This window comes from Phasianus colchicus, chromosome 11 (genome assembly GCF_987193195.1).
Source record: "Phasianus colchicus chromosome 11, bPhaCol1.hap1.1, whole genome shotgun sequence".
NCBI lineage: Eukaryota > Metazoa > Chordata > Aves > Galliformes > Phasianidae > Phasianus > Phasianus colchicus.
Window position 1 is genome coordinate 15,552,986 of NC_143446.1, and position 27,029 is coordinate 15,580,014.

At 44.4% G+C, this 27,029-nt stretch overlaps 1 protein-coding gene across 2 annotated transcripts; it reads left to right on the plus strand.

The window, feature by feature from the left end:
• Positions 1 to 1,739: 1,739 nt before the first annotated feature.
• Positions 1,740 to 25,328, plus strand: LOC116239426 (monocarboxylate transporter 2-like). Of its 2 annotated transcripts, XM_031609514.2 has the most exons (5): positions 8,118 to 8,170; positions 8,471 to 8,730; positions 16,669 to 16,812; positions 20,572 to 21,447; positions 23,253 to 25,327. In XM_031609514.2, exons 2-5 carry the CDS (start codon positions 8,514 to 8,516, stop codon positions 23,543 to 23,545), a joined length of 1,530 nt encoding a protein of 509 aa, XP_031465374.1. In that variant the 5' UTR covers positions 8,118 to 8,170; positions 8,471 to 8,513; the 3' UTR covers positions 23,546 to 25,327. The 2 variants fall into 2 exon arrangements, with proteins under 2 accessions (XP_090004533.1, XP_031465374.1); XM_090148407.1 differs by lacking the exons at positions 8,118 to 8,170; positions 8,471 to 8,730 and adding an exon at positions 1,740 to 2,034 and having other exon boundaries at positions 23,253 to 25,328.
• The last annotated feature ends 1,701 nt before the right edge of the window (positions 25,329 to 27,029 follow it).

Genomic DNA, 27,029 nt, shown 5'->3' on the forward strand with positions numbered 1-27,029 from the left:
TAGAGTAATGGGACATTATTACTTGTTGTTGTTAATTTTTGAGGCTCCCTAGTTGATCTTAATTTGATAGACCAATGAAACCTAAGCAAACCCAACAGCTCACAAAGCAGGTAGAGTTCTTCAGGACTGGACTTGGTAAATATTGGCATGTGGGGCTAATGTGTCCTCTAGTTACATCTAAGTTTTTCTCACCTGCTTTGGACAGGCCCTAAGGTATTTATTTCATGCTAGAAGAGAGCTGAGCAGTTAAGTGTGCATTTGCCAGTGGTCCTCAGAACATCCATCTGAAGTGTGCAGCAGCACTTGGACCTTTTAAAGAGTGCTTACAAGCGAGGAAGCAGACAAGGAAGGGAATTTGAAGAGCAATTAGTTGAGGACTTATTCCTCCATGCTTTCATCTTCCAGTGAGAGTTCAGGGTAGCAATCAGTGAGTCCACTCGTGGCTCCTGGTGGAGCCAAGTTTGTAGTCCACGTGTGCAACCCCTGATGCTGTTGGAGGGGGGCTGACCACACATCCTTCTGCCATTGGTGGCTGCAGTGCTGAGGGAGGAGGGTGAGACCAGGACTGATGTGTGCCCACCTTTCTCCAGCAATACCTCTTACTGCACCAGCAGTGATGCTTTTGCAACCCTGACTTTATGCAAATGCTTCTAAGTCAGTAAGAGGTGCTGAGCAAGAGGTGATGGGCTCAGGGATAGATGCAAATTACACTGTACTTTTCCTGAATAGCCTTTTTCTTTTCTTTTCTCCTTTTCTTTTCTTTTCTTTTCTTTTCTTTTTTTTTTTTTTTTGCAAGGTCCTTGTCTCCCCAGTGAGCAACCTGAGGTTCATCAGAGCATGTCCGGCTGATCCCTTTGCATTCTGCTTCCTGTTTGCTTTGCTGATGCACATTCTTACCAGCTGCTCTTGCTTCTGTGTTTGCAATAGAGAATGGCAAAAACCCACCTTTTATCCACAAGTTCCTCAGCTGTAGGACATGCTCCTCTCCCCTCCAGCTTCATGTCTTGACCTTAGGAGGAGACTTGTGGATTAACTCCTGAGAGGCACATGGGTTTCTTTCTTTCTTTCTTTTTTTTTTACCCTTATTTTATTTTAATGGTTGAGAAACATGGGAAGAATGCAAATGGGTGAATGCCTTCTTTGATTTGCTTTATTCCTGAGCATAATCTGCTAACCTGGCAGGCACCAGGCGTGAGCAGAACTGCTGCCCCAAACTCTGGCCTCTTTGCAGGTGGGTGGTTGCAGTTGGTGTGTTGGCTCTGGGGAAGCAATCAGCCCAGAAAGCCCCATCGTACGGGATGGAGAGCTGGAGGCACTGTGGGGCTGATTGCCTGCTGCTCACGTAATGGGACTTATTCTTTTAAGCAGGGATAACCTGAAATCATGAGGCTTTCCACCCACGCCTAAAAAAATGCACAATGGAGCGTTTACCCTAAAAACAGCACAAGTGTGGCATCTCCCCCCTCCCAGAGGGACAGGCTGAGCGACTGTGAGAGGAAAACCCACAGCAGCCAGCAGTGAGGTGAGAGCTGGGCTGCAGTGCTACGTGGGGTCTGTCCTCACCCTGGGAGCTGGGGGAGGATTCTGAGGAAGTGTGTTTCAAGCGCAGATGGAAGGGCTGGCTGGGGTTGCAAGAGAAGAAAGGGTGGTTTTGATTGTCATAGATTTGTGCCATAAAGCTTTGAATAGCTGGGAAAAGGCTTCAAGAGTGAGTCTAAATGATTGTACAATTCTGGCACAATATGAACATTCTGTAAGACTGACTTTGCCCTGCAGGACGCTGGGACTCAGCTTGTGCTCCAAGCTCTGCAGTCACCATGTCCCCTCCGCTCACCTCGGACCTGGGCTACGTGCCCCCTGATGGTGGCTGGGGCTGGGCAGTGGTGTTTGGAGCCTCCATCTCTGTGGGATTCTCGTACACTTTCCCCAAAGCTTTCACCATCTACTTTAAAGAGCTCCAGACTGTTTTCAGCATCTCCTACAGCCAGCTTGCCTGGATCACATCCATCATGTGCGCTACCACCTACGGGGGAGGTAAGTGAAGCAAGAGCTCAACCTTTCCTCATACAGGATGGGAGAATGTATTTCTTCGAGAAAGTCCTTGGAAAGTTATGATCTAAAACAAAGCTTTTTCTGTGCATTGGCAAAAGAAAGAAAAACGCTTCTGCCAAGTAATTATTGACAGCTTGTATGATGTCATCAGCTCTTGTTATTTCATTGGAAATCTTGCTATGCTTGGCCATAGGGAAATAGTTTTAAATTTGGACAGTCACTACAGCATATTTGGTATGATAGCTTTTGTTCTGTTCCTATTCTTTGCTGTCTTTTTAAAACAAACAAACAAAAAAATGTTTATGGCACCCATGATTGTAGAGAAGACACTGGGAAGTGAAAACTAAAGCTCTGTTGATGAGCAGGCATGACATACATACATGTAAATCTTATGTGTCCAACCTGCTAGCTTTATGGTTTTGCTGCCCTCTTTTTATTTTAATTAAAAATATATACACAAAAAGAGGATTTCTTACTTATATATACTAACTATATTATATTTTATATAATATATTTTATATGCAGCCCCAGACAATTCCTCTTCGCTCTGTGAGGCTCAGGTCAGATATTCCTGGTGTAAAACCTGAGTTTGTATATGAACATGCTTTTAAATATTCCCTAATTCTAGTGCTACAATCTTGCTGTCAATCATTAAGGCATTAAATCTTAAATTGCTCTCTGGAGGAGCCTTCTGAATGGACAAATGCATCCCCCAATCACTTCAGTTAAATTGTTGACTGAGTGTGTGTTCCTGGGTCTCAGTCACATCGATGCCATTGAGCGGCTGTGCTCAGGGGGATGCTTGCCTCATGCTGATGCCGAGTATCAGTCTGCTGCTTTTATCTGAACTGCTGGCATGGCTCTTGCTGTTAATGGTTAGCAGAGGGGCCACCTTCTGTAGGTTACTGATGGCCCCTGAGGTGCAGCCTCTGCTTGGCTCTTGGTGCTTTTTAGTTTGGGTTGCAGGGGTGAAATGTGGAAAGATTAACACCTAGGCTGTGGCAACTCATGCGTTCCAAAGCCTGTCTTCTGCTCTAATGAGGTCATTACAGTGGGAAGGACTATTACATACAACTTGTGGCTGGAGGGATCCTCTTAGTGCCCATCCTTCATAGCAGAGTTGTTTGGATTGAGCAATGTGAGAGTGGAATGTGCATCATGTCCATGGGCTGCACACATATCGTGTGCTTTAGGAAATATCTTTGTGTGGTGATTTAAAAAAAAAAAAAGTTCCTTTCAGATGCGCTCGGTCATGGATGAAGGCAAAAGGAGGACATTCCTAGTAGGCTCACTTTGCCTTCACACATTGCCTTGCCAGCACTCAAGTCAACGTTGGCTATGGCAAACCTGCATCTTGGCTCTCTTCAGATCTTGTTTTCAGTAAGAGGTGTTGACACCTCCATAGATCTGACAGCAGCAGCATAGTCATAGAAAAGGGAATCGTATGTAATACTAACAGACTTAGGAGCTTCATCCTGGAATACAAATATCTGAACAATGGGCGTTGGACTTGATCTCTGGAGGTCCCTTCCAACCCCTATGATTCTATGATTCTGTGAACAAGTAATTGATTACTCAGTTTGATCTTCCTTTCACACATGAGCATCACATATAGGGCAATTCTGCAGTACCCAGTGAGGCTGTGTCTGAGGGAGAAGGGAAGCAGCAGCAAGCCTTGTCAGAGGAATCGTGGCTGTGCAGGGGATGCACAGGGAATATAAACAATATTGGATATTGCTTTTGGTTGAAATTTTGACTGCACTGAAGACCACAGTCACAGTGCCCTATGTGGACAACCCAGGTGATGAGTATGTCTTGGAAGCTGCTTTACATGAGGTCATGTTTGTGGCACAGAGGGGTTATTGGGAAGGTCGCTCTGCAAGCCCAGGATTACAGCAAGCTTCAGCAAACACTGCCCTGGACCCAGCGTCTCCTCTCTTTGATCTCATAGGGTGAAATGGATGTACAGTGTCAAAAGTTCAACAAGCTCCTACGGAACAATCTGTGTAAGACCTTGAAAGTTAATACTAAAGCATCATGCTCGATCTGCTGGACAACGGTCAGCCAGAAGAGCAAAGAAACATGGAAAATGCAGACGCAGGAGCCTGGCTGCTTTCACCTACAGTAACACTGTGTTGCATCACCCCGTGTTAAGTGCACAGGGGCTGATCTGCAGGGATGTAGCACCCAGCTGTCCATACTGCCCGTTGCACAAATAACCTCTTCCCTTGGTTGATTCTTTTTTCTTGCTTCCATGTTGCAGTATGGAAGGTAGCAGGAGCAGTCTTGTCTTTGGGGCAAGGCAAGGGTGCCTGCTCCTATGGAGGTTATATGGGTTGCTTCTCTCAGGACACTATGGGGAGGTTTCTGGGAGCAATTGCAATCATTCAAACTGGAGAAAGATGGGACATAGCTCTAATTTTACTTCCCCAATACCAAAGGGCCTTTCTTCACTGCATGCTTACCTCGAGCAAGGAGGTATGCATTTGTCAGCCTGGACGTGGGGAGATCTGAACCCCACATCCTTCAGTGGAGTCCCCATTGCTGTCAGTACAAATAAGTGACATGCTCTGCATTGATCAGTGTGTGACAGCACCTCCAGCACAACCTTCCACCCCAGCTTTTTTTCTTGCCTGCATGATTTGAAATGCCACTCAGCTCTGCATTTGGTGACATTTAGGAAAAGCATGGCGTTTGTGCTAGGTATGGCTGGACAAGGGTAGATGTGGCACTGAGGGATGTGGTTAGTGGGCATAGTGGGGATGGGTTTATGGTTGGGCTAGGTGATCCTAGAGATCTTTTCCAACCTTAATGATTCTATGACATCTGCCATTGATGTTAATAGCTGAACTCTGCATCTTTGAGGACTCCAACTATGTTGTTTTTCTCTTATAACAGAGATTTTCCAGATATATCAGAGCAAAGCCCTACTGGGATTAAGATGTAAATGAGACAAAGATGCAATAGCAAAGGAATAATTTGCTTTAATTCCCCAGTGAAAACATTCCAGTTATTAGATTTAAATTAATTGTTGCCATCTTCTTACCAACACAAATGTTTCTGTTTGGGCTACTGATTAAAACCCTGCAAAGGGGAGAGGCAGAAGAATTGGTGTCACTTTTGGGCTTAGGTTGTGTTTTCTGGGAATTCAGTGCTTTAGTGGGGATGCTTTCTGTATATGGTGGGTTTTGCTGAATAATGATCTATATTAGGATGGATTGATCCCTTAGAAAACAAAGAATTATTATGAAAATAAATGCATTTGTGTATTTTTGGAGGACTGAGGTATCTCTTTCATAAGACACTGTGCTGTAGAAGGTACCAGTGTTGTGTCTGTGTCAGCAGGGAGAGCCCTTTGGTTGTGCAACTAGTGCTGCTCATAATCTCTTTCATAAATGGAGGAGCAGTTTTAACCTCTGTTATTGATTGGTCTTCACTACTACTGCATTTTGTTAGTAAATAGAAAGTGACAGCATACAGCTTTGAGAAACACAACCGTGTTGTGAGAACGGGAATCACGGGCACTGAAAGAAATGCAGTTACTTCTCCAGGTGCTCTCCCACAGCAGACAGAGGGGCAGATTGGTGTTTTTTTCCTCTTTTCTTGAAGAGTTAGCAGTTTCTAAAACCTTTAATTGACTTTGAAAGGCTCAATGAGAGAAAAGTACTGTTGAGTTACAGAGCTGTAGCTTCCACCTCTGACTGCAATAGAACACCTTGAGCAAAAGACTCCAGGTAACATCCTTTCCAACTACCAAACTGGCCTGCAAAGAATGGAATAGTAGAATGGTTTGGGTTGGAAGGGATCTTTAAGATCATCTAGTTCCAACCCCCCTGCTACAGGCAGGGACACCTCCACCAGATGAGGTTGCTCAAAGCTCCATCCAGTCTGGAAAAATGAAAAGAAATGCTTTCCATTCTCAGAAGAGCCCATATTTTTTACTTTTTTTTTTTTTTTTTTTGATAAGGAAAATACTCAGGTGGCCAACACTAGTCACTCTTCAGGCTTCAACAAGCAAAGGACACTTGATTTAAAAAATCAAGACTTAAAATATCAGCAAGGACTGCAAAGAGTGGAAAATAGGCGGAGGGGGAAAATCTGGGTAGACGGGGAACAGATTCAGCCCCAGGCTTGTTCTCAGCCCCTTTCCCTTTTGCTCCTTTTCTCTCCCCAGCTCTGGAGCTGAGTGCTGGGAATACAATAGCTATCATATATTTACATGGAGGATTGCGATAGGGAAATGAGTCAGTGGAAAAAGTATTTTGCAATTTTAATCAATTTTGTTGCTGCCTGCCAACAAATTAACAAACCTGCCCTGCAGGGAGTGGCTGCTCCCCATGGATGCAGGAGCGGAGTCCAGCCCTGGGGCTGAGCTCCTGCCCCACATCTCCCTGCATTGCAAGGAAGCCCTTTTTGCTCTCTCCAGCCCAGGATTTCTGCTGCAGGCTTGGTGTTGGAAGAACTACCCACCTCCTTTCTCTCAGATGGACGCATTCTGCTTATGCCCATCTTGTCAGAGCAACAACACCAATGCAAAAAGGGATGGTTTTCAGGGATTTTTAGAAATCATTTGTTCAAAATCATTTGTTCCCGTTCCAGTATCTCCTTTACCTATGACTTCCCGCTCCAGTTCTGTTTTTACATCCAGTTTCTGTGGACATTTACCCAGAAAATGCCATGCTAGTGTTTGTTGCAAAGGAAATTCATTAAATTGCACCAAATTTAGCATTTCTGCAGAAGGAACCTCTTTCATTTCCTAGCCCAGGCCAAAGCTGGAGCTGTGCCTGCTTGGAGAAAACCATCCCATCCCCATGTTCTCCTGTTCAGCCACAGGCAGGGTTTTTCATACTGGGGAGGTTTCACTGTCCTCTGTGAGGGCAGATTTCATGTTTGCAGGGCTGCACCATAAAAGCAGGCTGTGTGAATGCCTGAAGATCATAAAGTAGTGCTGGGCTGCACCACAACAAAATTCCCCAGGTCACTGTGCTGTGGCCCCACACTTGGGAGTCAAGGACTCTTCTCTGCTTGAGTTTACTCAATTTTATAGGGAGAAAGGAATGGCTGTAATACGTGTAAAACATCTTACAGATGTATTGTAAGGGGATTTTTAAAGCTTAACAGCACCAGGAAAATGACAGAGCCAGACAACAATTCCTTTCCCTTCTCCATTATTTCTTAATTGCCTGCGTACAAAAGTGGGATTTATGGTGGCACACGCTGTGTGAGTAGTGCTGGAGGGAGGCTGGGATAGGGAGGAGGGGATCTCCTCCTTATTTCATTAGTGGTTGGCATGTTTGCACCTGAGCCAGAAGTTAGCAATTTGTGGTGATAAAATGAGAAGGAATGCTGTGTGGGTCCATCTCCCCGTGTCCTTGGGGAAGCCCAAAGGACAAACCTGCCCAAATCATGCCAGTTTTCATGTTTGTATACAAATGGAGGTGGCTATTTCAGGTTGCCTGGAGAGATGGTGGATTCCCCATCCCTGGAGACACCCAAGATCAGGCTGGATGGGGCTCTGAGCACCTGATGGAGCTGTAGGTGTCTCTGTGCACTGTGGGGGAGTTGGACCAGATGGCCTCTAATGATCTCTTCCAACTCAGACAATTCTACAATTCTATGAAATCCATATGAATTTGCACAAAATTGGGGCTGAGAAATATCCTCTGAGACCCATCAGGCTGTTACTTGAGCCAGGAGGAGGCAAGGCTGAGCAAGACTTGAGCCTGGCAGCAATACTGCAACTTTCTAGCAAGAGCAAACAGCACTGATATTTCCCCCAAACATCGGGTGTCCATCTGCCAAGCACTGTTGTGTTGTAGCAGTACAGGAGAACAGTGCACAACTTTGTAAGGAGAAGGAAAGAAAGCTGATAGAAACATGAAGAAACAATAATTCCTGTTTAAATTACTATGGGTGATTTAATTAACCCCAAAAGGGTGGTTGGGTGCTGGTTCTTGGTGCTGTAGGGGTAGGGAACAAAAGATAAGGAGGAAAAAAAAAAAAAAAAAGCAGCATTATGTGTAAAGGAGGCTTGGTCTGCTGGCTCAGCATGGGGTGTGGTGCAGGAGGCTGTCCCATCCCATCCAGCACCGCCCAGAGCTCAGAGCTGCTCCTGCAGGTGGGTGCTGCGTAGGGCTGTGGGGTCTCATACGGGGTTGGGGATGCCCTGGGGGGCTCCCACTAGGGGCTGCTCCAGGCTGGAGACATCACTTTGAATCTTAGCTTCATCCACTGGGATTTCCAGTGTTGGCCAACTCCCCAAGACACCATAGAGATGCACTATTAACCCTAGCTGATATTTGCAATATTCGCCACACCAAAAATCAATAGCTGGAAGCTGCACTGGGGCCGTGCTGTCAGTGCAGCCTGGGGAGCACCGCCAGCACTGACCCTGCCCATCTGCACTTTTATTTTGCAGGGCTTCCCAAGGAGCACCAGGTGCCCGCTCGCGTCCTGTGGCAATGCCGCCCCACAGCGATGCGGGGCCAGTCGCCGGCCCCCCGGATGGTGGCTGGGGCTGGGTGGTGGTCTTCGGGGCTTTCATTTCTATCGGCTTTGCATACGCCTTCCCCAAAGGCATAGCCATCTTCTACAAAGAAATCCAGGATTTCTTTGGCACGTCCTATAGCGAGATCGCGTGGGTCTCCTCCATCATGCTGGCCACGACGTACGGCGCAGGTGAGTACGCCTGCCCCAGCTGCTGGGTTTGCTGTAAGACAGATATCAGTCGGATATCTCCGCTCTAGGGCAGCACGCAAGGAAAGCACCAGCTCCTATCTGTGCTGCTTTATCAGCAAATTTATTTTCTAATTGCGTTTTCCAATGTTGTTTAGGGAAACGTGTCCACACGCAGAGCGTAGTTGAATGAAGGGGTGTTTCTTTGGGATGGGGTTTTTCTCTTGCCTCTGACATGCAAACAAAGTACAGCCAGTACAGGGTATGTAGCTGGAGGTGGTAGTGGTGCTTTGCTGTCCAGAAGTCAGATAACTTACGGCAGTATAAAATGATGGGGGCTCAGCCAAGGGTGAGCACAGAGGAGAGCAGCTGCTTGTTTCTTGTGGCGGGTTATAATCACAGCAATAGAATTACAAGGGTCAATCATTCTTATCAGTTGCAAAGTAGTACACAACTTTGCTTTTTCTTTCTCTCTTTTTTTTTTTTTTTTTTTTAAGCATTGTGATAGCACATTCCCAACTCAGCGAGAGCTTTGGTCTGCCTTTAATAAAGTCTGCAATTGGACATAGACAGAAAGTATGCTCTCTGATTGCAGGAAACATCACTGGAATTTATCTTGGTTATTAAATCAATCCTGGAAATGTTTTTTGTTACCAAAATTGTGTATTTTTCTTCCCTATAATGCAATGTGGAAGAGTTGTTAATGAAAGTAATGATGCTTTATAGTGAAGCGGAAGCAATGCTCAATTCAGAACCTATTGTGATCCTCCCTGTTACAACCCAGAGCAAAGTCTTGGTGCCACTGCTCCGCTTGAAATGTAGCAGACAAAGAGAGCAGCTTGCTCAGTCCTCTATGCTGTGCCATCAGCCTGCTGCAGTGCACCCCAGGAGTCCCAATGCCCTGCAGATAGCAGCTGTTGTTTGCAAACATCCCCAGGAATCAGTCCTTCACTTCCCTGGCAAACTCTTTGATGCAGGGACTTGTTTTGGGGGGGCACTCCTTGCTGTAGACAGAGCGTGCGTTTGCATTTTGTAATCACAGTGAGGCTGCAGAAAACAATTCCATCGCTCACAAACAAACAGTAAAATGGATCAGCGTGCAGCAAAGCAGGCAGCCCCGTGCTCTTCTCTATCAAATAGTGCTTTTGTGCTCTTTGTATCTGCTGTAATTTCCATAGGAATAAATAGAGGGCATTACTTTCAGAGCAACCTATGCATGAAATAGCAGCATTGTTCTTGTAGCAGCACTGGGTTTCTCTAAGGCTTTAAGGAGGTGAGAACTGTGGGCAGAAGTGATGCCTTACACTACCACTAGCTGTTAGTGTCTATGGAGCACAGTTGAGTCCTGATCTTTGCCTTGCTATGCCTGCTGTTGTACTCCCCAGATCTTCAGGGTGCTGTTCGTACATCTCCAAATTTCTACAGATATTAGGGAATCGCCTGCCTGTCTTACAAAGGTAGGCACAGGGAGCCATTTCTTGCAAACACAACAAAAATCAGAGTCTTTCTAAAATGAAAACCTTATCCCGAAGCCAGTATTCATTACTCTAGTTATTTATTATTTATTGTTTTGAAATTGAATGAAACATCTGAAGATTTAATTCTGGAGATGCCCCACAACTGAGTCTTTTCTCCAAAGAAACTTTCTCCCAGAGCTTATAAGTGCTTAATAGAGCATCAGCTACAGCAGCAAGCAAGAGATTGGGAAGTTGAAAGTCATCCGCTGACCTTGAGCATTTAATCCAAAATTTTATAGCTGTATTTTATTACATTGCTGGCATGATAAATTGCAGTGACAGGTTTAGAAAGGACCTTACAACATGCAGTGGCGTCAAGCTATATTAATAATGAGTTTGATTCTGCAGTTCTTAACTTAATCAAAGCTGCATATGTTCCCTTCTGGTCTGGTCTAAACCTCATCAAAACTTTCTCTGCTACCAGAAGACCTCACACATGTTTCTCTGCTCAACTCAGTTGCCTGAAAATAGCCACAGCTCCAGGGCAGGAGGGGCCCCAACCAGTGGAACTGGACGGTGTTCTGTGTGTCCTGCTGAAATACTGATGGTAGGGGTGTGACAGTTGGACTAGATGATATTAGAGGTCTTTTCCAACTTTCATGATTGTATGGTTCTGTGATTCTAAAGAGCAAAGGGCTTATCCTTCTGCATTATGTTTGAGGGGCTGCAGTATGGTCTTTCCATCACTTTTTGTAACTGGATGTGCATTGTTCTGCCTGGCTGTTTTGCATAGGCTGAAGCAAGAGGGAACCCCAAGTGGCACACTGCAGTGTTACCTGTGGTGGCCGTGCAGACACTGGGGACCAAGCCCAGGTGCTCCATTGTATAGTGCTGGCTCATAGAATCATGCCATCCTTCTGCTCACTGTGGCCATCTCTCAGAGTCCCAGCAGGGATGAAGGAGCTTCCCCACATTATTGAAGCACAGCATCTTCCCACATCGAGGCAATACGTGGGGTAGCAGCATCATTATTTAGTTAAGGAAAGCAGGTGAAAGATGATTTGATTTCTATAATGGATGATGCTATGGATTCTTCTCCTGACTCTCAGAAAGTGCTCAAACCCAGCAAGGTCACCATGTATGTACTTATATTTTTTATTTTTTTAAATAGCCCTGTTCTGGTTAGGAGCAATAATAGTACTATAGGTTTGGGTGAAATATTTCTGTGTTTGTGAACTTCGTCACAAAGCTTTATCATTTTGTCCTTCATTGGAGCTAGAAAGGTCACTGGGCAGGAGTAACAGAGATGTGATAGACTTAATAAAAACAGAGATTAATATGAACTAGAAGAAAGCAAAGGATTTTGCTTTTGGTTGGGGAATTGTTAATGTTTTGCAGGCAGTTGTTAAGCCCAGGAGTAAGTAATAATTCACTCCAAAATGTGAAGTTAATGTGTGTGAAGGCTTCTTCCCTTGGTCAGTACAGGATGTGTTCGTGTGTTTCTCTAGGAAGGGGTGCAAGAAAATTGATGCCAACTTGTCAAGAGGCAATGGTCTTAAGTTGCACCAAGAAAGGTTCAGATTGGATATTAGGAAAAATTTCTTCTGAAATTTTCTGAGGCACTGACACAGGCTGCCCAGGGAAATGGTGCAGTCACCATCCCTGGAGGTGTTCAAGAACTGTGGAGATGTGGCAATGGGGGACATGGTCAGTGGACATGGTGGGGATGGCTGGATGGCTGGACTTGGTGATCTTAGTGTTTTTTTCCAGCCTTAATGATTCTGATTATCCAACATACATACTCTCTCAGTCCAATTATGCAGAGCTTCTGGTAGATAGACAAAGACTTTGGAGAACTTGCCCAGGTAGAGTAGGGTGTAAAAAGGGAAGTTAATCTGAAGGAATACATGTGTAGGGAGCTGATGTGGAGCTGGACTTCATGATGGAAGGGATAAAAAGCTGTGGTTCTGCCGAAGTAAAAGCTCAGCTACAAAAGTCGTGTGAAAGAAATCCAGAAATCCAGACCTTCTGAAGTTGAGCAGCTGTGATGTGCTGGGGTCCAACCCAGCAGCCCAAGGAAGCACTGAGCACAAGCAGCTGTGTGTTTGGCACCTGCCGTTCTGTCCCCTTGAAGGAGCAGTTATTTAATTGCTTAAATACAAAATGACACAAAGGACCTTGGCTCCAGCCCTGATTTTGGAGCTTTTGGCCTGTGGCTGCTCTGCAGTGCATCAGTAGTGTGGGCTGGGAATTGAAATGCCAGGGCACAGATCAGATAAGATTGCTGGATAAGGATGAGGACGCTTTGTTTCTCTCAAGCTTGGATCTTATCTGCTTTGTTATTTTTCTTTTTCTTCTTTTAACCTTAGGATGCTGCCTTGCAAAATGTATGTGTAGGGTCGTTGGCTTTCCAAGGATGTGTCTGGTGGGTGCACGTGCTCCTCAGCCCCTCGTGTGTCCTGGCAGCCTGTTAATAACACAGGGCACTTCTTTCATTGCCTGGGTAATGAGGAGGCTGCTCTGCTACAAAGGCCTGGTACCCTGGTGGATAAATTATGAGGCCAATGGCAGTGCTGTTATCCCACCAAGGGAATGAGATTATTACTGAGGAAATTGCAGGCCTGCTGCTGCCATTGTTTTACTACTGGTGTAATAATAGGCTTTGGTTTATTAGTATAAATGATTTCCCTCCCTTCCTCCCAGCTGGGTACGCTCCCTCCTTCTGTCCCCAGTGACTCCACATAGCCCCCGCCAGTCCTGTCCGGCTGAGCCTCTGCACATTATCTGTGTTTTCACAGCAGATTGGAAAACATAAACTATCATCTGGGCAGCTCTGACCAACGTCTGCACAGCCACAGCTCTTCAGAAAGCTGGGAAAAGCTGAGCTGTGCTTGCAGCCCCAGTCCTGGGGACACAGCTGCTCCCACATCTCTGCCCCACGCAGAGCGCACTTTGAAGCATTGCTGTTTTATCACCTGCACGGCCATCACGTGGTCCTGGTAGCCGTATTTGTACGGTGTTTGCATGGTCAGAAGGTCACTGTTGTGAAACCTGGGATAAGCCCACGTTGCATAAAGGCTTCTCGACTAAAGGCTGCCTGAGCCTGGTGCAGAAATATTTCAGCAGCAGTTCATCCCAGCCAGGTTCCACTGACGATGAGGAAAGTTAAAATTAAATCACAAAGCAGCCTTTACAAATACAAATGAGGAATACGTATGTGGTCACAGGTAAGGGAGAGAAGAACACTTGAAGTAGAATGCTCGTTAAAAATACTTTGGTGTTTTGCACCAACACTAGAAGTTTTGCTGGCCATAAAAAATTCATAAGGCTTACTGAGAAAAATAGAAAAGCAATTCAGGTGTCTATTTCTTGAGCACTGTCACACTTGCAGGAGTTTAAGCCACTCTGGATTGATATTTCTTGTTAAGTGCCACATCTGCTTTACATCCTGCCTGCCCATAGTTCAGTGGCTCAAGAAGAAGAAATGACAAAAAGGCCTGACTTTGTGGGGGAGAGATGGGGAGAACCCGGGGCACTTTGCATTTTCTTCATGGTTTTACAGTCTCCTCTTCAGGGTCCTTTTCACTTCTGCAAACACAAAACTCAAGGTGAAAAGTAATTGGACAAGCTAACAAATGAGGCAGGGGCTTGCGTGCTTTCCCAGCGGCGAGCTGCTGTGCTCTGCATGCAGCCATGATCAACCTCTGACACAGCCTTCCATGCCCCAGCTGACAGCCGATGGAAAGCTGTCACAGGTATGAGAAAGGAGAGGCTTTGTGCAGGAAGGGCACTAAACCAGGATGATTTATATGAGCTGGGGACGGCGCTCCGCACGATGTCAGCCTTCCTGGAGTGCAATTGTCCCAGCAGCATCTTCAGGGGATATATGGTGTGAAGAGTTCTCTGGGTGAGATATGCCACCCCTTCTCCCCGCTGGCAGCCAGTGTCAGCAGCTTCGTCCTTTTAATACAGTGTGGTGCAAGGCAATGATTGAATCTTACCTCCAATTTCCCCACTAGGAATTGCCATGCGCTCTCTGCTGCGATGGGGATTCTGTAGGGAGGATGCTGGCTTGGTGATGCTGCTCAGGTCCCCACGGTGCCATGCCTGGGGACATGCTCTGCAGCCAAGATGGCTTTTGCTCCTTAGAATGGCTTATCAGGGACTCCAACAGCATTCCATTTGCCAAGCCTCTGCAAGGTCAGGCTGGGCAAATGGCAGCTTTCTGGGCACTTAGTTGGCTATTTCTCTTGTTCTGTCCTCACCTGGCTCTGCAATTAAGAAACAAAATCAGCCCAATCCCTGTTAGTTCCTCAGACAGGTGGGGTGGGTTTGAGGGCAGGAGCCTATGGTTCCTGCATGCTAGGGCAGTGTGAGCAAGCAAAGGTGCCTTGGGATCTAAGTTCCCATAGTAGGTTTGTGTGTGGTAATGCACAGCATCTTTATTCTTTTCATGTATGCAGAAAAACTGGTAAATGACAGGTCCTGTTTTTTCAATTCCACTCTGTTTCCAGATGCTGTCACACTTTTAATTTTTGCAATAGCTGCAAGCAAAGTAGTAATCTTGTTTCCCATTTCCCACCACTGCGGTCCTGGCTTTGTTGTTCCCTCCTCTTAATTCCTCTCCCTGACGTGAGCTATTTGATGTTCTCTTCAACTCCCCAGAACGCTGCTGTCTGATCTCACATTTGATGGCTGATCCCTATGAGCAGTGTGCTGTGGGTCCTGCAGGGCAGGAGCGGTGCGTTGGCATCTGTTGGGGTGACAATGATCGCTGCAGACACCTGGGCAGGGTGGAGGTGTGCATGTCTGTGATTTGTGCCCACACTGGCAGGGTTTGTGTGCTGAAGTGTGCACAGCTATGTGACATATTGCGTGCTGGAGTTTCTGCTGAGAGATGGGACAGCTTCTAAAAGGCTGCTCCTTTAAAGACTATGGACAATCGCCTCTACGTTTCTGTAGGTCCAGATGACTTAAGTGGAAGTAATTTGGAGAACGTGATTTGCTTCAGTGCATTTAAAAGGTCTGCTCAGGACTGTTATGAAACCTTTGCCCTGTGAGCAGCATAGGGAGGTTTGGTTTCCCTTCTGTTTGAGGCCATGTGTTGGATTCTCCCGTGTCTCATAAGGTGTTGGTCTGGCAGATGCTTTCCCTGCAGGCTGGGCACTTGTTGTGACCTTTGCTGTGGATTCTCCAGTGTCTGGAAAGGTTCAGAGCAGATGCCCTACTCCTGGCTTTCTCCTCTTCCTGGTTACAGTTGGTATCTTTGAGGTCTTCAGCACCAGTGTGATGTGGGTGAATTGGTCAGAGAGCCCAAGTGCTGCTGCTCACAAGCATGGATTGTGATCCCATATGCTGTGCTGCTTTAGCAAAACAAACTCACGGTGCCTTGAAGTTAAGGTTTCTGGGTGCAAAGGAGAGAGACTAAGGCTGCTCCTAAGCTCTTCATCATTCCCTGTGGGCACAGCCCAGCCTGGGCTGATAGCACCTTTGAGACTACAGCTCTCCACCCAGGCAGGCAAACAAATGGGGCTGATTATCTCCCTGTAAAGCTGATAACGCTGATGATAGCAGATGAAGACTGTTAGCTGAAGGTCACCCAGATCTGCACTAAAGCCTGCCTGAGATCCTCCCCCTCCCCCCGACTGCTCAGGAGAGCAGGGAGCTGTGTGGTTGGACACTGCCTTCAGGGAAGCTGCCCCAGGGGAGAGCTTTGTGCTCTTCTTAGATAACCAGTCAGCAAAATAGGTTCTGCTTCGAGCAGGAGTTGTGACCTGAAAGCTCCACAGTCCTTCCAACACATGCAGTTCTGATTTCTACAGGTCCTACTGCTAACTTGGGCTACAGTAAACAAGAACTTCTGCCCAAAGCCACAGTCTTGTTTCACTTCTTCAGATCTAAATGCTTCCTTTTGGTATCTGCAGTCCTTGTTAGGCCATTTCTCTCTTTCATAATTTTATGTTTTCCTGAACCACTTCTTTAATAAATACAAGACCAAACTGGTTCCCTGGAACCAGTTCATCCATCATCCCGAACTGTTTCTGCCGACAGAGGCTGCTATTAAGAATTAATTAACTGTTCTGCTCAAGCTTCAATCCTGGTCAGCAGTATCGGAATTGCATTAAGTAGAGACATTAAAAATGCAACAATGTTCATGATATCAGCCTCATAATATGAACCACTGCTCTGTGTGTGTGGTTTAGCATCCTAATAAATCATGGAGCTCCTGTGCTGGGGTTGTGTGTTCACCCAGTATCGCTGTTTGCCTGCTGTGATGAAGCTGTTCATTCCTGGGGCAGGGACTGTCATCATCTCTGTGTGGCATGGGACACACTGCCATCCCCACGCAGTGCACATCAACTTTCTTTTTCTGTTTTCTTCCTGAAGTTACACTGGAAGCTGTCAGGGGTACTGATACTGCTGGTTTTACCTGCCTTCTGTCAGACACTCCCACTTCAAGGACCTCATTTCTCTCTTTCCCCAGGTCCCATTAGCAGCATTTTAGTGAACCGCTATGGCAGCCGACCTGTGGTTATCCTCGGAGGCCTGCTGTGTGGCATTGGGATGGTCTCAGCTGCCTTCTGCACCAGCATCGTGCAGCTCTACATATGCGTGGGCTTCATTACAGGTAAGAAGCAAGCATCTCCTTTTGACTCACACTTGAAATTCATTTCTGATGGCTTGGGCATCCTCCTTTGGGCTAAAGGCAACGGGAACGTGGTGGTGCAAAGCTGGCAGGGGGCTCTTGGCTTGTTGACTGCAGCAGCTGAGCTTTAGCACGAAGCCTGTTCCCAGTTTAGCTCCATGTCCCTGGCTGACCATCGCGTGCAGGGATGTATTCCTTTGCAGCTGAGTGCTGTCAGCCAGCGGCAATGGTGAGGATGGGCCACTCAGCTCCTGCTGAAGTCAATGCAGGCTGACTGTGCTCTGCCCAGGGCAGGGCAAGCCCTCCCAGGTACAAATGCATCTGTGAAGATCGCACCCATGCTCTGATGGAATTGTGTGCTACCTTCCCTCTGTGAGACATATGAAATGAAATTACAGGGAGTTGTTTTGGTTTACGTTGCATTTGCCTGCGTGCCAGGTTAGGAAGTCTTTATCTGAAAATAATATACATTAGACCCACAACAATTATATTTTCTTATTAAAGTTATCCTTTGAATTTTCTGTAGTGAAATATGAATCTCCATGTTGGAAGCTCTATTAGGAGAATGCATAGGCCCAGTAGTTCAAAACTGGCTTTTGAGGTTGCAAGGTATATGCTTTACCTCAGCATTCCCTGGCTCAATGCAGACACATGAGGTGTTACTGCTCTCTGAGCGTGAAAAGTGTGACTCCACCCTTCAAAATCAATTAAACCAGGCGCTACCAAGGCAAATCGGGATGGACCCGCATTGCTTTATCAAATCTGCAGAGTACTGAACAAACCCTCATGTAGGATTCCATCTCAAAATGTAGTGATACATGGACTTGTGTTATTCCCCAACAAAAAACAGCATCCTCTAGCAAGCTACCTAATGCTGGATGAGCACGTGGAAACCCTAAATCCTTGTTGGTAGAGCTGGGATGTTTCCTCAGAGAGATGCACATTTTTCATTGGAGATGCCTTCTCTCCTGTGTGCTGCATATGAGGGTGGCTGTATGGATGAGGTCTTAGCTAATAACCCATCATTTCCAGGCATGGTGTTGTGCGGGGGAAGGAATATTAATTTGACGGAGAGAGGAAGAGGTTTGTAATCCTGCTAACGTGCTTGATGCCTCTAATTATGCCTGAAGTGCTGTTGCTGGTCAGGCCTAACATGGAAGCATTCAAGGGCAATTAGGAAGCTGCCTGCTCATCACACGAGACAGTGTTGCTGTACGAGAAGAGAGCCTTCTGCAGGGGTGATTTGCTAAAAAGCAGCCTGTAAACATCACACATTTTCCAGCCTCCTTTCTGGGCTGATGTCAAGGTCTGTGTTCCCGGAATGCCCAGGGATGCAGGCACAACTGGACAGTTGGTACTGGGAGGTCTCCACCTCAGTCCTGTGCCTGTGGCACATTGATAGAAATCTCTTCAGAGGAGCAGAGCGGGAAGTGCCTGTTTACAGTACAGGGATTAGACAAGGCAATCTTGCTTGCTTGCTTGATTTTTTGTCTCCTTCCATTTGTATGCAGAGCAGGGGCCAGGCTCCTGTCAGAATGCTGATGGAGGCAGCTCTGAAGCAGCTCTGTCCCAGCTGTGGGCTGCATGAGGCACTTCCCTGCACGTGCTGTAAAACCCAGGTTCTCTTCCTCACTAATTGCTTGTTTCCCAATAGCACTCAGACAAAGAAATGGGGCGTCCAAGCTGTGGGTCTGGATGGATGCCAGCCTGGACACATTGGGTAGATGTTCAGGCACATAACTGAGGTAGCAGAAGCAGATTTCAAAGCTAAACACAAGCCAATATGGACTGGTTCTGATTTCAATTTAATCTCTATCAACAGGGCCATCATCAAATAAAATGGAATCTAGGGTGAAGTACACGGAAATATGAAACTTGAGTCTTTGCTTCAGCTCTTGAGGCTGAGCATTTAAATACCTGGTTGGGTCTTCCCTTACTAATAAAGGAAAAACAAGATCAATAGCTACTCATCTCACTCGTGCAGCACCATTACTTCCTTCTGGGGAAGATGAATTTAATCTAGGAAAGGATGTTCAGTGAAGCACGGGCTTGGTTCTGTTCATGCAACACCATCAATAGACCTTTCTGTCATATTCCTGGGGAGAAAATGTGGTTATTTGAGTAACAACTTCAATCATAGCAAAGTTACTATAGTTTCAAAAAGCTGGAATAAAATGGAAATAAATATTTCCACCTAAAGCCAGCCAAAAGGTTAAAGTAAATTGAAATTCCAGTCAGCCAATTTGAAACTCTCCAAATTTAATTAATGGGAAGAGCATGATGTAATATTAAATTAGATTTGTCTGACTGGCAAATTAATGTTCATATAATAAAAGATTCAAGTTGATTATTGGCTAAGTGGGCAGCTGGCATCCAGTCTGATTTTCCTTCACCTCACGATATGGAATAGATCTAAAAAAGATTCTGCAAAAAAGATGGTTCAATATTTGCACATATCTACCAGCCTGGGAATAAGGACTTCAAGCAGATTCTAGTCTACTGTGCTGCATCTTCTTGGGTGAAAATAATTCCCATTTCTTAGCACTTCCAGCTGTGCTCCCTCACAATGCTGTCTTTTGCCTTCACAGTTTTTGGGTCAGTCCTCCTTATAGGCATGAACCCCATCCCTTATAAATTAGGAATAAGCTATATTTCCTAATGACCTACCAAATGCATGGGCTCTCCAGAACCAGAAATTCATATTGAGAATCTGTTTCCTATCAAGGCTAGTTTCAGTGATGTGTTTTTGATTTCTTTTTGGTGTTGTGAACTTGCAAGTAATTAAAAAATACACATCTGAGACTTAGCAAAAAGCATAATTTTGTAAAACTGTTCAAATTTAAGCTAACATCAGTCAAATTCTCCTGCATCAGTTGGTTTCTACCCTATCAGTGACTAATGATAGCATTCCTTAATTAATTTTGAGGACCTTGACCTTTCTAAATTCTCTTCTGTAAAGCAATATGCCTAATTATGTACTGCAGAGTTAAACAAACTAATTATATAGACTAATGAACGAGAAAAAAATCTGCATGACCCTATTTTCAGGATTCATGTTCTCTGGCATAATCACTTCAAGGATTACACTTCTGCTTTGTTCCAATGTGGCTCATTCTTTCCTAGATGATAGGGTGAAAAATATGTGGCATAATTTTAAAATGTCATTTTGATGGAGTTTTGCAAATTTAATATTTTAAGGAAATACTACAAATGTTAGAAATGTGTAAAAAGAACAGATTAACATTCACTAGTGCTCTTAAATAGAACCACAGAGTGAGGCCATCACTGCATTTGGTGTTTCTTTCAGATTTTAGCTGTGCAAGAGAAGCTGGATTAGCAATGCAGATTTATAATATCATTTATATATCTAAATGTAGTAAAAATAAATTTTAATTAGAAGAAACACTCTACGGTCCTGTGTAATTGGTATCCTCAGTAGCTGTTTTGCTGTGTACTTGCAGACCTCTTAATCTTATGCATCAGACACGGCTCGCTCACGCTACCGAACGAGGAGCATCTGGGAAGTCTGATGTGACCTTTCTGGGCATGTCTGGTGCCCACCACCCATGGAGGGAGCGCTGGCAGCAGTTTGCATGAGAAGGATGTGCTTTGGTGGTTAGCACCAGACTTTCATAGTGAAGAGCTACTGGTTCTCCGTGAATTTGCCTAGAACAATGATTTGAAGACACAACGGGTCTCAAAGCTTTCTTTGTATATCTCAATTGTTTTTCTTTCTTTCAGGACTGGGACTTGCTCTCAACCTTCAGCCATCAGTGATAATCATAGGGAGATACTTTTTGAAGAGAAGACCTATCGCCAATGGCCTTGCTATGGCAGGGAGCCCCGTCATGCTTTGCACCTTGGCTCCTCTCAACCAGTTCCTTTTTGACAATTATGGCTGGAGAGGCAGCTTTTTAATTCTTGGGGCAATTTTATTACACTGCTGTGTTGCTGGAGCTCTCTTCAGACCCATCAGTGCAGACAAAGTCTCAGTCAAAACCCAGTCGATTGAGGAAGGGAAGGAGGTCCTGAAAGAAGAAGTCACTAAGGATGCCATAGAAATGAACAGTCCCACTAACATCCATATGGAGACCAAAACAGAAGAGGAGGAAGAAAGGGACTGTTGTGAAAAAGTCAATAAGTACCTTGATTTTTCCCTCTTTAAGCACAGAGGGTTCTTGATTTACCTGATTGGAAATGTGCTCATGTTCCTGGGCTTCTTTGCCCCCATTGTTTTTCTGGCACCCTATGCAAAGCACATTGGCATTGATGAATATTCAGCTGCTTTCCTCCTTTCAATTCTTGCTATTGTGGATATGGTTGCCAGGCCGACCACTGGCATCATTGCAAACAGCAAGTGGGTGAGGCCACGGATTCAATACTTCTTCAGCTTCTCCATTGCTTTCAATGGCACTTGCCATCTTCTGTGCCCACTGGCTTCTGGCTACACAGGGCTCGTCATTTACTCTGTCTTTTTTGGCTTGGCCTTCGGCATGGTTTGTGCCATGCTTTTTGAAACCCTCATGGACCTCGTGGGAGCTTCCCGCTTCACAAGCGCTGTTGGCTTGGTCACCATAGCGGAGTGCTGCACAATATTGCTGGGACCACCCATCGGAGGTGAGTGCCCTTCCTCCTCCTGCTTTCATTGGGTAGTTGCTCCCCCAAAGGGTTTTTATGTAACTTTTCGCCAGCACAGTTTGTGAGAAGTGATTCAAAATATTTTTTTTTCTCTTCTTCCCACCCTCCTTTCTTCTGCTGGCAACCTTAGGTGTCTCATCCAGTAATTCTCCTCTACTCCTTTCTGTGTAGTACTGGAGCTGAAGTCAACAGTTTGGGGAGCGATGCAGAGCCTTTCAATTTTTCATATTACCATGTAGCTCATCCAGTGTGACAAAAGCAGCTGTATCCTCTTGCTGTCTTAGAGATTCATTATTTAATTAATGACAAACACAGAAAACACAATTTAAAAATGAACATTTTCTGAGCTACATAGTTTTCCGTGTGGAAAAAATAACTTAATGACCAGAGACTGCTAATGAAGCTAAAGCAGTTCTATGTAATAATCAGTAATATTAGTTTTGTAGGGTTTTCCCTGCTACTTTAATAAGCAGCAAATTTATTGGTTCTTTGGCATTTTAATAACCTACTGCAGGGTTCTGCTTCAATGAACTAAGTAAATTGTTCCCAGTGTGTTTTATGGCTTTATCTTATTCTCAAAGGAAAAGAGGTAGGTATCCTACTGTTGTATTTTCCAATACTCTACTCATTAAAACTCTCATTGAAACCTATTTAGGAGACCTCTAGGTCATCCTGATTAGCAGAAAAGGAAAAAAAAAAATTGCAATTAACATTTGGTTGATGTTTCATCACCCAAATGAAATGCACTGTGCGTTGAAAACAGTATGAAGACATCTAAGAGTGATTCAGGAAGAACTGGTGACCAAAAACAGTTGAAAGCTACTCTTTTTGTGATCAGGAAATGTATTTGGTGGCCACAAAATCCCTTGTTAGTGTTATGCAGTGGGATAATTAATCATCAGCTTTTCACGTCAAGGGTCAGTCAGGAAGTAATTAAGATCCCTCACTTTAAGGAGGAGAACATATTCCAAAAAGTCAGAGAGCTAATGGATGATGGGCCAGTTTCAAGGAGGTCTATCTGCACTATGAATGCCAGGTTAGGAGTGGGTCTTTCTTTAATTAGGATCTGGGATGTTACGAATGGTCCGTGATGCTCCAGTAAGTGGGAATTAATGCTTAGGATCATAATCCCAATAAGATTTGCATTACGTTTTGACATAATGGAGAATACTGACATTTCAATTAAGCCATCTCCCTTCAATTACTCTGTTACTCCATAACAGAGGCATTAACCTTTCAAAGGAACCTGTCACATTTGTCTTGGCATTGAAATTATCTGACACTGAAAGCATCATTTTTGCTTTCCCTGGAACTAATATTTTCCAGTTCCACATGGTGCACTTTAATCCTCAGGTCACAGGTAGAAACGCAGGAAGGGCAGCTGTGACCAAAAGCTGAGTCCCCTCCAATGCTGGAGAACGACCCATGGTGGAACAAACTGATGGGTCTTTGTCACCAGTCTGAGACCAGACCCAGTGGCCAGGTGCCATCTCACACACAGTTTTCAGAAAGCTGCCACTATCCCATTCCACTTCATTGTACAAACTTGTGGTAGTGTTACCTACATCAACGTTAACTACCCACGGGCTGTAAAGTGGAGCACGTGTGAAGTATCTGTGGGATCAGAGCGCTTGGGGAAGAGATCAGAAGTACTGAGAATGTTTTATTTTATCCTAAAGCCACAAGGGTGTCCTTTTACAGATAGGAACCGATAACACAATAGTCCTTCTTTCATCTCTAAGTTTTGTTTTGTTTTGTTTTGTTTTTTAATATGTCTTTTACAGGAACACTTATCGATACTTTTGGGGACTATAAATATATGTTCATTAAATGTGGGGCTGTGATGGTCCTGGCAGGAACATTCCTGTTCATCATGAACTACTATAATTACCGTATGCTTGCCAAGGAAGAGAAGAAAAGAAAGGCAAAAGAAGAGGATACTAAGCCTGTAAGGACAGAAAACGAAGGCAGAAATAACTGGAACAAAGAACACGTACAGGATGGACCTGAGTTGGAACCTCTGAGAGAGGAACAAGAAGGACTAAAGAAAGAAGCAAATGGCACAAATGAAGTTTAAACCTGTTCTCTTGGCTGGACAGGGAATTACCTCCATGTTGCTTATGTTGGCACTAGCTGTGAAATCACATCAGATTTTCTAAATTTTGCCCTGTACTTTGCCATGTGTTTTCTTTGTCTTAAGAGAAGACTAGAACAGAAACAAATTTAGTTTCTTATAAAGTGCTGGGACACACAGAGCAGTATCCATCCACGTACCAAAGCATATAAAACATTTTTCTTCAGATATTTCCCATTTTCCAGAGGGCCTGTAACCACTACCCTATTATTATTCCCTGTTTGGTGAAAAGGGCAATGACCATCAGGGTCAATGCTGAGCCCTTCCACCAGCTTCTAAGGGCTTTGCATTGAGCACTGTGGTGGCTGTATCTACTCACCAGGCAGTCCAAACACTCTGACTTTTTGATTGCATCATCAGAATTATCCCAGGAACTTGGTACCACCTCTATCTCATGGAAAAAGAAAATAGACCAGATGTTCATCTTAAATACACAAGCTAGAGCCAACTGAACACACAAGGGCAGTACGTGCCTGTTCTAGCAGCAAAGCAGCCTGTCCCTGTGGCCAGAGCATGCTAGGAAGGAGCTGACTCGGAGTGGCTCATGGTAGCTTGATCATGGACTTTATCAGGGACCTCTGCATTTAGCAAAATGGCATTTTTCAGGGGAAATACATCAAGCTAACATGCTGCAGGAGTCCTTATTCCAGGTCATTTGTCTGGAAGGGCAGAAACTTACTCTTAAACTTCTTAAACTTTGTTCAAGTTTGTTTGTTTGTTTTTCTCCTATGAGATCACATATTACCAATATTTAAGTGCCTTCCAGTTTTTAGTTTTTTACAACACCCTGGTGAAGCAATAATTACAACTAGTTAATTGTACAACTGAAATGGGCATCAAGTCAGTGAATAAAGCTTAGACATGCTATAGCTGAAATGGGATCCATTGCCCTGAGTCAGGAGCCTTGGCCATATACAGAAGAAAGCAATCAGCAGCTGAGGAAGGGAGCTGACATCCTGCCAGGTGAGCACAGGCATCCTACTGCTGGAAAATAGAAAATACCAGCAAGTGTGCATTAAACCACTGCCTGCCTCCTTTGTGCATTGTTCTATTTAAGCTTAATGATTTAAAAAACTGTCCTAGAGCTGGAACTTTGTGCATTCAGCCTGGAAGGAATCTGAACACAGCTGCCTCCTCCCAGCCAGTCGCCATCCCATTGCTGGTGCTGCAATATACAGAATCAGAATCACTAAAGTTGGAAAAGACCTATAAGATCATCCAGTCCAACCATCCACCTATCACCAATGGTGATAGATACCTGGTGGCCTCATGCTATCCTGCTGCAGGAAATACTGCTTCCCCAGGTCAATGTTGCAGAAGTGGAGCTAAGGCCATGTAGGAATCTCTCCTCTGCTGGTGATAATGTTGATCTGGGGTCTGACAGCAAGCACTGATATAATTTGTAATAAGCAGCCACTGCCTGAGAGCTGTGGATGCTGAGCATGGCATCCCATAGTTGAATCATAAGTGTTTTCGAGTTTAGCTCCAAGTAGACAGATAAAAACAGAGACTTTGGAGGTAGAAGACCCAAACCTGAAGGTATCAGCTGTCCATAGGCCAGCTATCACCTTTCTCTGCAGCAGTGGAACCCATATGTGATCAAATAAAGTCGTCTTTTTTTTTTTCCTCCCATGTCTTTATCACACAATAACTGTATTTAATTATCACTTACATACATGCTATGAAGAATGACTTGTAAAAATCTTCCCCCAGATACACTGTCCTCTTAAATAGAGATCACTCATATCTGATAGAAAAGTCCTACAGTGAAAACTTTTGTTCCACTGAAGAATAATGGTCTTTATCTATTGACAACAGTAGGACTTGAATTTATTTCTTATATTGCATTTCTTGGAAAAACAAAACAAAACAACCAGAATTTGTACAATATATTTAGCATTTTGTTGCTGTTTTTTTTTTTTTTTTTTTTTTTTTAATGTTCCTTATTTCTGCCAAATATATCTATGGATGTTCAGTAAGAAAGGTGTTGTTAATAGGAGATCCTGAACATCTTCTAATATACCTTCTGGATACTTTGATATGCTTAATAAATCTCTTAAAAAAAAAAAATAAAGATTTGATGCTTATTCATTATAATCCATAGGGCAACTCTGTCTTTCTGTTTGCTAAGTATTTTATCCTTGCAGGACCCCTAGCCTGAGCTCCATGTACATAGTAATACAACTCTGATTTGCAGCCTCTTACCCCAGAGCTTGCATCAGGAACTCCTTACAACAGTTTCTCAGATATTCACATATTTTCAGTGACTCGAGCCAGTCTGACTCACACCTCCAGTTGCAGGAGCCCATAGTAAGTCTGAAAGTAGCTGAGAATGACCTGGTGAGGATTTGACAAGATTATTTTCATATCTTCTCACCAGGTCACATCAGTTAATTCTAGGAACAATGACCCAAATCCTCCACTCTCCTTACTGCAGGAGCTAGTGCTAAGGCTCTTTGCCTAAAGTAAAGCTTTTTAGGTCATAGAACTTCGCTGAAACAGATAACATTTCTAATAGAGAGGCTTTGTTTGTTTGCTTGTTTGTTTAGCTGTCTTTGAAAATCCTCTGGCAGAGCTACACCTTTGTTAACTTGGAGCAGAAAAATGCTGTGCTGAATAACCAGTGCTTTATGGCTTCAAATGTCTTTTATATTAAGCATTTACTTCACTTAACCCACCCAAGCCTCTTGTCACAGAAACAAGTACTCTATCACATAGGAAGCCAGACTATCTTAATGTAATTTTGGAGATGAAAGCTGTTTTTCAGGTTGGTTGCCTGCCTGTTCCCTGTCACCCTGCCTCCTTTTCCCACTGTGGGTTCAAACTTCAGATCACAACATATTGCTGATCAATTCAGCAAAGCAATGCCAAATAACTGTGTACTTTTAAGCACAAGTAGCTCCAGAACTGCTTTGCTGAATCAAATCCTTGGGATTCAATACCTTGCAGGCTTAAGGTGTAATCCAGGCTTGGAAAACTCTCCAACTTTCCTAAGAACATTTTTCAGTTATTAAAAATGTTTGTTGTGATACAAAATATCCATTAAAGAGAGCTCTTGTGAAGGAGTAGAAGCTGCCTGTGCATCTAATCTAGTGATCTGGGAGGCAAATCAGACAACACAGTGTGCTTACATGCATTCTGAGGCCGGAAAGCACCAGTGTAAGCAAGTCGAGAGGTGTGAATATTGCTCCCAGGATTGCCAGAGCTTCTACAAGAACCTGTCTGCGATGCTGAGCCATTGTTCCCCACAACCAACAGACCAGGCAGCAACACTCAGCACGGCCTCAAAGTTAAAAAAAAAAAAAAAAAAAAAAAGAAAGAAAGAAAAAAGAGCCAATTTAGCACACAAAACCCTGCCACGAATCTCTAGGTTGGCAACCATATAGATGTGTTTGAAATATGGAATTGTGTTATTCTACATGAGATT